Source organism: Leptinotarsa decemlineata, unplaced genomic scaffold (assembly GCF_025532065.1).
Source record: "Leptinotarsa decemlineata unplaced genomic scaffold, Ldec_3_MD MMD2_tig00000008_RagTag_RagTag, whole genome shotgun sequence".
In the NCBI taxonomy this organism is placed as follows: domain Eukaryota; kingdom Metazoa; phylum Arthropoda; class Insecta; order Coleoptera; family Chrysomelidae; genus Leptinotarsa; species Leptinotarsa decemlineata.
In genome coordinates this window covers 5476257-5490644 of record NW_027412537.1, presented here as the reverse complement: position 1 = coordinate 5490644, position 14388 = coordinate 5476257, and the positions used below count along the sequence as shown (strand labels likewise).

Below are 14388 nucleotides of genomic sequence, written 5' to 3'. Positions count from 1 at the left end.
AACTCTATCAATAGTATTGTATGTAACAATTTCATTCTATAATCTATTTACAACAAATGTCGAATTTATCTGAAAAAGTGAGGTTAATAAAAAATAATGAACAACAAATCTCTAGTTAACCGATCGATTACATATATCTCTTAACTTCTTTTTTCCATTCGAGAATGTCGATGTAAATTAATTGGCGGACAATCAGTTCACCTCCAATTAGCATCCATGGTTCTATTAATCGCATGTCGAATGGTTATCGTCTCTCGAGTTTATTCTCATGCCGGTTCGGAACTCGAGAAAAAATAAATTCCGCCCAACGCGACAGAATTTTTGCGAAGGACTAAAATCGCCGATAAATAGAAAAACGGGTTGAACAGGTTGAGCTAGCAATTTAGTGAGGTACGGTTGCAGGTATGCGACCAACAAGGATGAGGAGTGAGGACATTTATCACCAGAAGTTGGCCGAGTGTGGGAATCGGCGAACTCAAAGGATAATCGACAATATAAAACTGAAGTTAACATTCAGAAATAAAAAATAATCAGATATCATTTTATATAAATCACCGCGTCGTCGAAGAGAGGCATCTTCTATCTTCTTCTATCCTGTCTGCGCCGCAAACAAGTTTATGTCGTTTGCTCACCTAGGCTCGATCAACGAATAATGTCCTGCCGTCGCAGATAAGATTCTTTTATCGATGCCTTACCGCTTCTCAGGAATCCACACTCGCTTTAATTGGGCCAAATTTGTTGCTTTTCGGGAATTTAGTCAATGTCAACGGCGCGCTTTGAATTTTCTGTGGTCGACATTACGACACTTCGGTCTGCGATTACTCATAGGCAGTGAATTAAACTATTACAGCTGAGAAATTCTTTGATTATTTGTTGTTAACTTCTGCATTAAAAATTCTTTTGATATTCGACTCATACTTAAATGATGAATGGCATAGAATTCGATAGTTGTATAAATACAGGGTGTAACTGAATAAGTGTCTTTTTGGTACTACAAAATGTCAGGTTAATTTCAATATTGTAACTTTTTTAGTGCTTGTGAAAAAAATTGTTATACAAATTTTATGTACCCCCTTTAAGAGGCTGTATTTTAACAAGAGATGCTCCAATGCTTTCTTTATATGAAAGATCTTATCTTTTTTTCGATGAGGAATCACCTCCTTAAATGTTTTACACTTATTTAGTTACACCCTGTATACTGAATGGAAGTAAAACAAACTAGAGCAGTCGTTCCCAAACTATGGGTCGCAACTCACTAGTGAGTCGCGGGAGCAATTTGGGTGGGTCACGGAAATCGATCAAAAACACCTAATACTTTAGAATTGTGTTTCCTATTTTGGATAAAGGCTAGGGAAGAGTATCCAGTTCTTTCGAACATAGCCTTAAAAGAGCTGATGGTTTTTTTAAACCATAATTTGTGTAAGCATTCTCTACTTTGGTGTATTTAAAAAATAAATGTACAAATTGGTTTGTGTGAAAAGTGACCTGCGTTTAAAGCTTTCAACTTTCGACCCAGATATAGAATCTCTCGTAAATCGTAAGCGCCAGCACCACAAGTTACATTAATTATATAAGTCTCATTTTTTAATTTTTTGTATTTTTTCAGCTCTAAGTTTCTGAATTAAAAGTCTTTTTTCGTACTAAATTTTATTTTCATTTTATCATCTTTAGACTTTTTGCTTTCAGAGGTGTATTCCGCAATAGTGAATTTTTACGATAATAATAATAAAAATATCATTGGTATTAATAATCATACTTGATAATATTTAATATGTGAGTCGCGAAAAAAATTTCACAATGATGGTGGGTCCCCAGGCAAAAATTTTGGAAAACGCTGAGCTAGAGCATTTGCTACATAATGACAAAAGACATATAATACTAATAACTTTATTCGTCTTTTCGATCATTAAATGATATAAGACATGTCATAAATAAAAATATGAAAATTATATAAAACAATAATAACGGTCCACAGTATAATATAGATCGGACACTTAAGACAGGTACTCAACTATATACATATAAAGAGAATAAAACAAACACACATGCACATACAACTATATATATCCGGGTCCAAGATTAATCAAAAAAGATAGAGGGATTTATCTTGGACCCGGATGTCACGCAGGTTGCTATAGCTGCACCCGTGACGGAGTTGGGAGTTAGTCCTTGTGATCACATGGTCTTCCAACGATGACACGAAATCGCATATATATATATATATATATATATATATATATATATATATATATATATATATATATATATATATATATATATATATATATATATAAAGATAGAGGAATATTGAGTGAGATGGTATTACCGATGGAAAAAAGGTTATTGGACAAAGCACTCATAGGAAGGTGGGCAAACCGCAGACACGTGTTTCTGGCTATTTCGCCTTCGTCAGTACGGTATAGCCAAGTGTGAAGGATAGACAACACTTGGTTGCAAGAAAGGGTTCAAACAAGCAAGCGGATTCATCATCAGGGGCCAACTGCCATTTCGTGTCATCGTTGGAAGACCATGTGATCACAAGGACTAACTCCCAACTCCGTCACGGGTGCAGCTATAGCAACCTGCGTGACATCCGGGTCCAAGATAAATCCCTCTATCTTTTTTGATTAATCTTGGACCCGGATATATATAGTTGTATGTGCATGTGTGTTTGTTTTATTCTCTTTATATGTATATAGTTGAGTACCTGTCTTAAGTGTCCGATCTATATTATACTGTGGACCGTTATTATTGTTTTATATAATTTTCATATTTTTATTTATGACATGTCTTATATCATTTAATGATCGAAAAGACGAATAAAGTTATTATTATTATATGTCTTTTGTCATTATGTAGCAAATGCTCTAGCTCAGCGTTTTCCAAAATTTTTGCCTGGGGACCCACCATCATTGTGAATTTTTTTTCGCGACTCACATATTAAATATTATCAAGTATGATTATTAATACCAATGATATTTTTATTATTATTATCGTAAAAATTCACTATTGCGGAATTCACCTCTGAAAGCAAAAAGTCTAAAGATGATATAAATGAAAATAAAATTTAGTACGAAAAAAGACTTTTAATTCAGAAACTTAGAGCTGAAAAAATAGAAAAAATGAAAAAATGAGACTTATATAATTAATGTAACTTATGGTGCTGGCGCTTACGATTTACGAGATATTCTATATCTGGGTCGAAAGTTGAAAGCTTTAAACGCAGGTCACTTTTCACACAAACCAATTTGTACATTTATTTTTTAAATACACCAAAGTAGAGAATGCTTACACAAATTATGGTTTAAAAAACCATCAGCTCTTTTAAGGCTATGTTCGAAAGAACTGGATACTCTTCCCTAGCCTTTATCCAAAATAGGAAACACAATTCTAAAGTATTAGGTGTTTTTGATCGATTTCCGTGACCCACCCAAATTGCTCCCGCGACTCACTAGTGAGTTGCGACCCATAGTTTGGGAACGACTGCTCTAGTTTGTTTTTATATACAAAGAGACATTTTATCGAGTGGGTATGATATAAAAATTAAACAACTAGTGGACACAACACTCCAAAAGTGGGGCTGATGAGGCCAATAGCCAGAAACACGTGTCCACGTGTCTCAGATTGGGTACATTATTTTTCACATTCACATTCAGAAAACTATCAGCTATTGCTGATAGTTTGGCTTTGCTTTGCAACTGACCGCTTTAGGGAGCCTCGTTCAACTTCAATGTTCGAATATTGAGCTTTTTATGAAAATATTCACCAGTTAACAAAAAATGTTATTTTCATTTGTAGCAAAAATTTGTGTGAACCTTGAACCACAAGAGTATAGTTTCATTCAGTATACAATATTTATGAGCTTATTGGAGTCCAGGTTTACATTCAAACTGAGTCTGATTTATCAACAAAATGCACATACACAATTTTAGTTAAATTTATTCGGGCTTTCCATAAACGAAAACAGTAATGACTCTTACCTTTCGTGTGAGCAGACGTCTTGTCTAGGGCTCTAGAAAAGTGTTCGTCGACTACGGAGGCCGCGTCACCTTGGTAATGGGTGAATACCACGCAATTTGCAGAGACGTACTGTGCACGCGAGCTTCCTGCTTCTTGGGAGTCGTCGTCGTCAACCCCCTGCTGAGGATCTGAAAAATTGAAGCTTTTCAATATGGAATGTTTCTAAAAAGGGCGTCGCATTATAAACTGAAACAGCTATGCCCGTTACGCAAAGAGTGACCAAGTTATGTTCAAATACTAAAGGGTTGGAGTAATGGGATCATAACAAGCACTAAGTAGAAGTTAAAGGTAAAGAACTTAGAAAGTAAAGAGCTTTGGAGTTTTGCAACAGATAATTTTCCATGTATTGATACTACGAGCAAACATAGACCAATTGAGAGTGATCATTATTTTGTTTTTTAAACTTCTCCGAAACCATCACAGGAAACCTATTATGAGAATACTACAACCGAACTACAGGAAAACAGTTCCAATTCGATTTCTGAAAAAATATTGTTTGAACTAAAATAGGATACTATAAATGTTATTAATATTTGAACCAATATTAGCCGGACTACTGAAATTTCCACGAAAATCTGTTCTATTCTTCAATGATTTGAACGAAAATTAAATTTTTTAAACCTTAACATTTCCTAAGCGATAACAAATGTGGTAAAATTGTAAAATTATATTACCTGCCTTGGATTATGCATCCAACTGTCAACTACGAACTGCCTTATAAAGTACTATTCCCTAGTAGAAAAGACTGAATCCTTCGGGAGAAGGAAATATCAAGAGCAGATGTATCGAAAATACCTTCCGTTTCTAGTGCAGGTGTTTTCAGTCACAGAGTCAGGACAGAGATATCAACCTGCCTAGGAAGCTATGCGACTGTATTTCAAATGGAAATTTACGCTATTGAATTGTGTGCAGATATATTGGAAGAATCCAACCTCATACACAAGTCAATAAAAATATTCTCGGACAGTCAAGTGGCGTTGGAAGCTGTTGGCTCCTACCGAGCAACTTCTCAATTGGTAGCAAATTACCAGAAAAGACTCTCCTCGATAGGAAGACTTAACAGATTGTCCCTGGTCTGGATTCCTGGCCATACTACCTTGAAAGGTAATGAGGTTGCTGACTCCCTTGCAAAGGAGGGTGCTGCAAGCAGCTTCATCGGACCAGAACCTGTCATTGGTATCGCTTTAGGCTTCGCCAAACAAAGACTGAACATCTGGATGGCAGAAATATTTATGAACTTCTGGCAGAATATTCCAGGATTGGCTCACTCCAAGGCGTTTATTTACCCTTCGAAGCTTGATACCAAACATTTGTTGGACTACAGTAGGAATGAACTACGATGTCTAACAGGCCTTCTTACAGGTCAATGTCATTTGAATCTGTTTAAAAAAAAATCTGTTTAAAATCTGTTTTTCCGTTAACCAGCTGTCGCACCCCTACGAACGACAACCCTCAGAAGTCGAAACTTGTGCGAGCTAAGGATTAACGAGGTCTTACCTTTTAACGTGTGATTCCTAACACGGGTTGGACGGTAGCAAGTGAAAATCGATCGTTCAGACTAGGGCTTGAACCACCGACCAACACGGCAGTCAATTCGAGTGAGTGAACAAAGCACCCACGCCGAACCGCTTGGCTACCGACTGACCAACTGAATGATTATATACATCGACTCGGACTGTCGGAAGACAGTGTGTGTCACCTCTGTTTGGGAAATGATGAAACAGCAGAGCAAATACTTTGTGTTTGCCCCGCTGGAGATCGAATCAGGTTTTAAGAGTTCGGCAAAGCCGTACTCTTACCATCTGACCTGAAAGACAACTCACCATACTAACTAATTGGCTTCGTTAAGAAGCTGGCTTTACTTGGCCGAGTGTCAATAGGTGTGAACTACAATAAATCCTTGCGGGTTGTGGTGGAGGGTCGAATGGGCCCACTCACTTTGGACCCAACCTAACCTAACCTAACCCGTCTTGTGACCAACAAAATAGGTTCTATGAGTTTTTCCCATATTTTCAGTTTCAACCCTGTTCATGGGAATTCTGTAATGAAGTACGATATGAACAAAAAAGGTTTTCAATTCCAACATGCCCGTCATCGTCGAAAACATTTGCATGTCTTATTGAATTTTGATTTCTGAAATAATTCTTAAACTATAGCAATTGAAAAAACAGTAATCAAGTATTTTCCCAATAGGAACAAAAAAGATCTAAGAAATGTTTTCAATATATTTTGTTTTCAGTTTCCCGATGCCAAAAAATTTTCAAAATCCAATAAAAACTTTATTCCTGAAATATTTCTGTTGTCACGCAATTACCAGAAAACTGAAAAGAAGTGCTTTGTTGAACTCGTGAATAGAACAAAAACCGTTTTACGAGTCTTCTCTATATTTTCAAATTTTAGTTCCAATCTTTCAGTTTTCCAAATTTGGACTAACTTTTCCTGATCTATAACAATAATGACAAAATGTGATCAAGTATTTCATTTAACTTCTCGTGGCCAACAATGAATGTTCTTTTTTTTTTTTTTTTTTTTTTTTTTTTTTTTTTTTTTTTTTTTTTTTTTTTTTTTTCTGATTGATTCGGCCGTTACTTGATGAAGATCCATAGTAATTTCACAAACTACACTTAAACGATTTGATCTCCACTAACTTTATTGAAAATAATCATAACATGTTTCGCTAAAACATTAGCTTTTTCAAATGATAATGATTTGAAAAAGCTAATGTTTTAGCGAAACATGTTATGATTATTTTCAATAAAGTTAGTGGAGATCAAATCGTTTAAGTGTAGTTTGTGAAATGAATGTTCTATTGGTTTTTTTGATATTTTCAGTTTTCAGTTCAACTTGTCTCCTGTCGCTCAAAATTGTATCAGTGGTAAAATCATTCCAAGTCCAGTCACCAAATCCAAAATTTGCAAGGACTGCATTAATAGCAATTCCTCTGAAATATGAAGAAATATATGATGAATTCGGCAAAAAATGTTCAAATTGAAGGTTTCTAATAATATGCTGATATTTGGAATGGATTTTTCTCAGGACTACAAAGGATATCGGGAATATGCAAGACAGATTTCAGAATTGAGGTATAAGTACACCACAGATTGTGGTTTTCATCCCAGAAACATAAATATGTATCTGGTTTTACCTCAGGGTTAGTACTAGAGTGCCACCAAGATTTAACCAAAGCCTAGGTAGATGAGGTGGGTTAAAGGGCACGACAGTCGTGAAGGTAATCGCATTGTCTTCTCTTTAGCCAAGGAAGCGGTTGGACTAAGAATTTTAGGACCCAGTGAAACCTACGGCCTGATGACTTCGACAATTGTGAAACTAGCCAAACGTCACATCCATGCTCATTCCCTAAAGAAATGGGATGGAATCCAAAGGATGCAGTCTTGCCAGGATCACCCTGGGCGATCCTGGGAAGCTGGCGCCGAAGAAATATTTGGCGATGACCAGGAAAAACCCACGCTTAGCAGTAGAATTTCTGACTGGCCACTTTCAACAAGGTAATCGCATTGTCTTCTCTTTAGCCAAGGAAGCGGTTGGACTAAGAATTTTAGGACCCAGTGAAACCTACGGCCTGATGACTTCGACAATTGTGAAACTAGCCAAACGTCACATCCATGCTCATTCCCTAAAGAAATGGGATGGAATCCAAAGGATGCAGTCTTGCCAGGATCACCCTGGGCGATCCTGGGAAGCTGGCGCCGAAGAAATATTTGGCGATGACCAGGAAAAACCCACGCTTAGCAGTAGAATTTCTGACTGGCCACTTTCAACTAAGGAAACACCTCCATATTATGGGGCTAGTGAACACACCTCTATGCAGGATAGTGAACAGAAAGATGAAACTGTCAGGCATGTCCTATGCGAGTGTCCGGAGTTATCGTCAATGAGAGAGTGTGTGTTCGGCGAGTCTTAGCCTACACCTACCGATATAAAGGAGACGTCAAACGTACATCCTCCCGAGGACAATTCTTCGGGAGGATGTACAATGGGTCACATATTGCCTAAGTGCTATGGGCTTACACTCACCCTCCCTACTATACAGTCATACAGATGTATCTGGTTTAATTCTCATTAACAACCTGAGAACTGTTGTTATCCTACCAAGTGTCGTATCAGAGATCCTGAGATCATCTGGAAAGTGAATATTAAATATATAAGAAAGTTTTCCAATCAGTTAACATTTAGGAAGAGTTGAATAATGTTATATACTAGATTTTGATTACGAAATCAAACCAATTTGATTATAAAAGGAGTGAACACAAAACCTACTAATCCGTCAAGTACTCACACAGATGACTAGAATTCCGTTACTGTAAATAAAAACATAACAAATAAGATTATCAATTTATACTACAAATTAATTCGTCTATAATAATTATACTAACGGCATCCGAAAATTAAATTGGTATGATTAATACATTATTATGCTCCATCGATAAACTACTACTATTATACAGAATTTTTTGTTTCGACTATTTTCACTTTTGAATTGAATATTCATGATTTTTATAAAAATGCAACCTATGACTCCAATATCAATCAAATGCGTTTTCTGGCGCTCTTGTATTCAAAACGTATTCGTCTGTGATTCAAATACATTCATTCTGGCGTTGAAACTATGACGTCACATCAACTATGATTTGAAACGTTTTCACGATGATTCAAAACTAGCGTGAGGTTGGTTTTGAAAAGGAATTTGACGTTACGTTACGTCAGTTTCTGGTTTATGTTGATCGTTATAGTTAATAAAGAGCTGAAAACATTTTATCAATTTCTTCTTCATCTGCAGTGGATTGATTCGCAATATTCCGCATTCTAATAACGTTGAAGGCTTCGTTGAAAAAGATTCGATCTTCTTGCTGGCATCATTATAAATTATACTGTGATGGATGTTGCTGACTTTGCTTCTACCTATTATGACATATCAATTATTTATGCGCATACAATCACACCTGTAATGGCCTCAGTGATCATTGGGCATCATAACAACTGGCATAATCTAACAAAACAAACGTCGTTAATTTGTTTGTTTTTTTTTCTCAATTTTCGATATGTTTAACGAATATTCTGCTATAATAATATACTCACGAAAATTACTACTAGGTACCATTACCATAGTGAAAATCTATTGAAAGTTGTCGCTAACTAAGGTTTTTCAAGCAGAATATTAATTTTGTCAACAAAGTTATAGGTATAGGCCTTGTACATAGACTAACCCTATATACATATGTATAGGTTTTTTGAACTTTTGTTCCCCTCCACAGATGCCGCTTTTATTTCAACCCAAAAAATGTTCAAAAAATCCTTCCTTCACCAAAAATTTGTTGACGATTATAATCAGCAATTAAACATTTCAGTACTTCACAATGTTTTGGATATTTAATCTCCTGTTTTATTTGACATCAGTATTAGTTTCTAATAGAGTTGCTCTTTTCCAACAGCTATATTATAAATTTTATGGTTGTCACATATAAACCTCCATTCGACATGCACCATATTTCTTCCCATTTTATTAGCGTTGATTTCAACGTATTCTAACTAAGATCAGTCTTGAATGCAGGAGCCATAAAACGTTTAAGTATGTTATCATAATTCTTAGAGGAACCATAAATTTTGGTGATATATTATCCAAATTAGGTTTAATGCACGTCATATCATTTTTCACTGTCGAATCAGTTTCATGAAACTCTTTAATGCAGCTTCCGGAATGAGTGCTTGTTTTTTCACAGGTCCTCTCCCGAGAGGTTTTCAAAATAACATCCCATTTTTCAGAAGAGCTAGCACATAATTCAAATCTTATTTTAAAATATATTTTATAAATACTGAATATACTTCAAAAGCCAAGATAACTATATCAAAGTTATTTCCCGGTTTGTTAACCGTTGTCTAAAAGTATTATTGTGTTGTAACTGTTTTTTCAAAATCTACCTGTTTAACCATTTGATCATTCACCTAATGAGTATTGTCATTACCTATTGGTATATAAAAGACTTTGTAGAACAGTTTGATGTACCAGTAACTGATGAAGCTACCGCGTAACGTCTTTTTATAAAATTGGGGTGAAAATTCTATAATTATATTGTCATGAATAGTTTTTCAGTATTTACTTAGAAGTTGTGGACCTCAGTAGATCACCTAATCTGATACATTTGAACTCAAACAGTATCCCGAAAAGCAGTTAGACGGAAGTCGTACATTCATCCAACTCCGTTCTGATATCTTCGCAGAAACGACTTCGCCGTCATCTTTACCACGGCCAGCGAAGAAAATAAAACAGATCTCATTTATTCTCCTTGTGCAAATTGCTGAAATATGCGTGATTCGTAACAAAGCAAGAGGAAATAATTTATCGCTTACTAGCGCAAATGTAACTTAAAGCGTTTTATTATGATGATTTACCACATTACTGATACGGTGGTTTCGAAAGTGATGGAAATAATTAGTGTATCAGACTTGATTGCCCACAGTAATGTCCTATAGACGGTTTGTTACATATTCATGACACTATTTTCTGTTTGCTATTATTAGTACTTCCTGTTCTTCTAATCCCGATCAGTTGCGGCATTTGTGGATTACAGTCATAGTCAGGAAAAAATCTTGTAGCGAATTATGTACATACAGTGCATTTCTTTAATACCCCCCTTTTATTTTTTGAACAGGTCAACACAATACTTTATTTTGAAGTGAAATTGACAGATGAAACTTTCAAGATGGCGACTGGGCGCCATCTGGGAAAAAATTAAACGGAAAGGGGGGTTATGTGACACATCATTTTGAAGCCCCCGACGAATACTTCGTAACCCTAGAATATAATGTCAATATCTTCAACTACTACAAAATTCAGGAATTTTTATTAATTGCCTGAATACATTGACATTTAACTACATAATATGAGGTAATAGGCTTGAGGTCAGTTCAGAAGATGCTCGAAATGGTTGCCTTGAACTTCTTGACATATGAACGTCGAACATTTTCGAACACAGTAACGTCAATATATCTACAAATATTTATTATTCTCTGCGGTATATCCAATATTGAAGCAGGTTCAGTTTCGTACACCTTTTGCATCAAATAGCCCATTGAAAAAAGTTCAAAGGTTTCAAATCTGGCGAGCGGGCTGGACATTCTGTAGGACCTCGACGGCCAATCCAACGATCGGGAAAAGTAGTATCCAAATAGTTTCTTACTTATCTGGAGTGGTGGTGCTCCATCTTGTTGGAATACAATATCCATATCGAATTCATTAGGATTCGCTTCGACGATTTCAGTGATGAGAGGGTCAACAGTAGTTTCCAGCATATTCAAATAGGGTTCCCCTGAATTTTGATCAAATAAATAGAAGTCCTACAATATGGTTTCCCAAAATTGATAGATTGTTGACGTGGTACCTTTCTACCAGTAAAACCGAAAACTAAATGAGAATATTTTAATAAATACTGATGTTTATTGTCGTACTGACATTTTTTATCGTTTTTATAAACAAAAAATACCTTAACAAACCTCATTGGGTTGTTGGAATTGCCATATGGCAGATAAAAAGGAATATTTCTAGAAATATAGATATTAATGTGTTTGTCTTCAGGGAATTATTAAATGTTCCGCCATTTTGTAGTAGGTGAAGAGATTGACTTCATATTCTAGAGTTCTGAAGTATTCATTAGGAACTTCAGAATGATTTGTCATAAGACCCCCCATTAATTTCATTAACCCAAATTTCAATTTTTTGAGTTGACCCATTCAAAAAATAAAAGGGGGACATTAAAGAAATGCACTGTATAAGTATTATATTTTATGGAAATAGCAATGCAAAAAAGTTCAACTCTTGAACAAAATAATCGTGACAGAAAAAGACAAATTTTCTTTAAAAAAAACCACGTTCCAAATTCAAGAATACGCCCTTGACACGGCTATAGAGCACTATTAACTTTTTTCGTCTTGAAAATAATCACACCAATGGTTCCAAACAGTGCATCACAAGTACATATTGTGTTATTTTTCAATTTCTACATTTATAAATAGTTTTGATCAATTGTAATCCATTTTTTATATCTTCTTCACTTTCATCTTTCTTATAAAAAACTTTGTCAAAATTTGAGAAATTTTTATTGTCTAATAATGAATTTACGAAACTTTTCTTTTCTTTTGCGGCAAATCCAGATGTTGTATCGCAACCGGAAAAACAATGCAACAATATTTTTGAAGGATTCATGTTTGAAACTATCAGACGTGAAAAATAGATCCTTCACTTTGGAGAACCTGGTTTGAGAAAACAAATGTTATGATTATTTGAATTTAATTGATTTGAAAGGAACAAAAGATTAATATCTTTACAGAAAAATCTTTTTTACTTTAATCTTTTAATTGAAGTTTTTAATATTTTATCCTTGTTTTTATTCGTTAGATAAAAATTTTTCTTGCAAAAATGGTATTTTTGTAGTTTCGATAATCAAACTCTGGAATATTGTCAGATGTTTTTCTACGACTACGTTTTCCTCTTTTAATTGAAGCAGCTGCTGTACCTTGAATACTGGCTTACGCTTTTTACAGCTGCTACGAATCAACAGACCCTGCTAGCTCATTTCCCACTTCTTTATGAAATACCTTTCAATGGGCTAAAATTTCCCATGGGTCACTCAGGTATATAAATTATTTTAAAACAGCAATAAATTGGCATCTGCAAATATTATTTAAAGAAGATTCTAAAACTTTCTCAAAATATTGTAGATGTCTCATTAAATATTAACTTTATTAACTTATTTGTCCGTTAATTATAGTAATATATTTCGATTGGCAATTTTTATCAATGTAACATGGAATCTTACGTTTTTTGAGTAATTGAAGTGTAAATTTTTATAAACAGCCCAAATCGTACATAATGATTAAAAAAATCCGAATTAGTTTTTTTTTTAAATTTCTTGCATTTTCTGAGAACATTCACTATTGGAGCCTCTGGAGGCACCCTACATTTTGTTTCATAAGAGAGAGGACACTGGTAGATCAAGATCTTCAGATGATGTGGTGCTGCAGGTTTTTCCGGGTTTTCCTGCAGCTGAAAAAGCAAATGCGCCACTAGAATCAGTGAAGTCGCCCCGGAGCGCCAGTTAATTTTTATTGTTGTTTTTATTTTTATCGTTGTTTTAATAAAACAAACGTAATTTACTATAGTAATGTATATTTTTTCACACCTTCAGAAAGTAGATATTTCAACGAACAAAATAAATATTTTAAATCAAATAAATTACTATTCATTTGGGACATAAAAAGGTAAGTTTTCACCAAATAACGTAGTAAAAAAATTTTTTTGAATAAGATTAAAATAAAAAATCAAAAACTTGGTTATATGAATTCTTCACATAAATTTTGAGGTTATGTGAAAAATTTGTTAATACAAAAGTTGTAAATTTTTTTATTACCTACAACTTTGCTATTCAACTTTTTTCCATAGGACTTGTATTTTTGTCGGAAATCGAGATAAACTGTTTACTTGTTTTACCCTTAAAAACTCACCCACTACCACTTCACGAGCTCAGATTGCACGTTATTCATTTTTTCTTTCATTTTCATCATATTCCCCTCCTATTCTAATGGGTTTCATCTTACTATTGTTTATTTTTGTTTCAAAAATTATCGACTTTGGTCTAATTGTATACATGGTTGTTTCAACAATGCCAATATGGTTAGTGACCTTTACATTATGGGTACAGAAATGACGTATTTATTTTGTAATTCAACAATTTGTCATGGTTTTCACTTTCAGTATTCGAAACTAATACACAAACAATGAAAGTTTGCATCTTTTCCGTTCCCTATCGATTATATACCTCTAGCATGTTCTAGAATCGGACTAATTTCGGACAGATTCGAATCGTCGAATTCCTCTCCATTAATTAGTTACGAAGAAATGTTCCGCAAAAAAGTTGATCGAGAAATTAAAGCTTGGCAAGCTGAATAAAGAACACAATAGGATTTTTTGTGCGGCCGATACTCGTGAACTATACGATACCGTACCCAAGCCGTTTTCAACACTATAGGGTGTTTCGAGAAAGCAAGTCGTAAATTATCTAGCGGATATTAAATACAGCATAGATTTCCATGATATCAAATTTTTTAACAGCACAAAATTGATGTGTGACTATTTTGAAATGATTTGATTGTGACACCTTCATTTCAAATGAGCAGTAATTGCACCCATTAAAATTTTTTAAGCAATATAAATAATGATGATGATGATAGTAACATTTGGTCAGGCTAGATTTCGAACAGAGCTGGTCTGCATCTCTTTATTGACGGTATCTGTTGCACTCAGAAATAAAAGAAGGTACAACTTTGGTACCCCTGGAAACTGGGGGTACCAACTGG

At 34.7% G+C, this 14388-nt stretch overlaps 1 protein-coding gene across 3 annotated transcripts in view; it reads right to left on the bottom strand.

The window, feature by feature from the left end:
* vg (transcription factor vestigial) overlaps positions 1–14388 on the bottom strand; it is an 81196-nt gene that overhangs the window by 32881 nt on the left and 33927 nt on the right. For all 3 annotated transcript variants that reach the window (XM_023168319.2, XM_074170911.1, XM_023168389.2), the window contains exon 3: positions 3981–4148. In XM_023168319.2, the coding sequence (XP_023024087.1) occupies positions 3981–4148 (168 nt within the window). The remainder of the gene's footprint in view (positions 1–3980; positions 4149–14388) is intronic.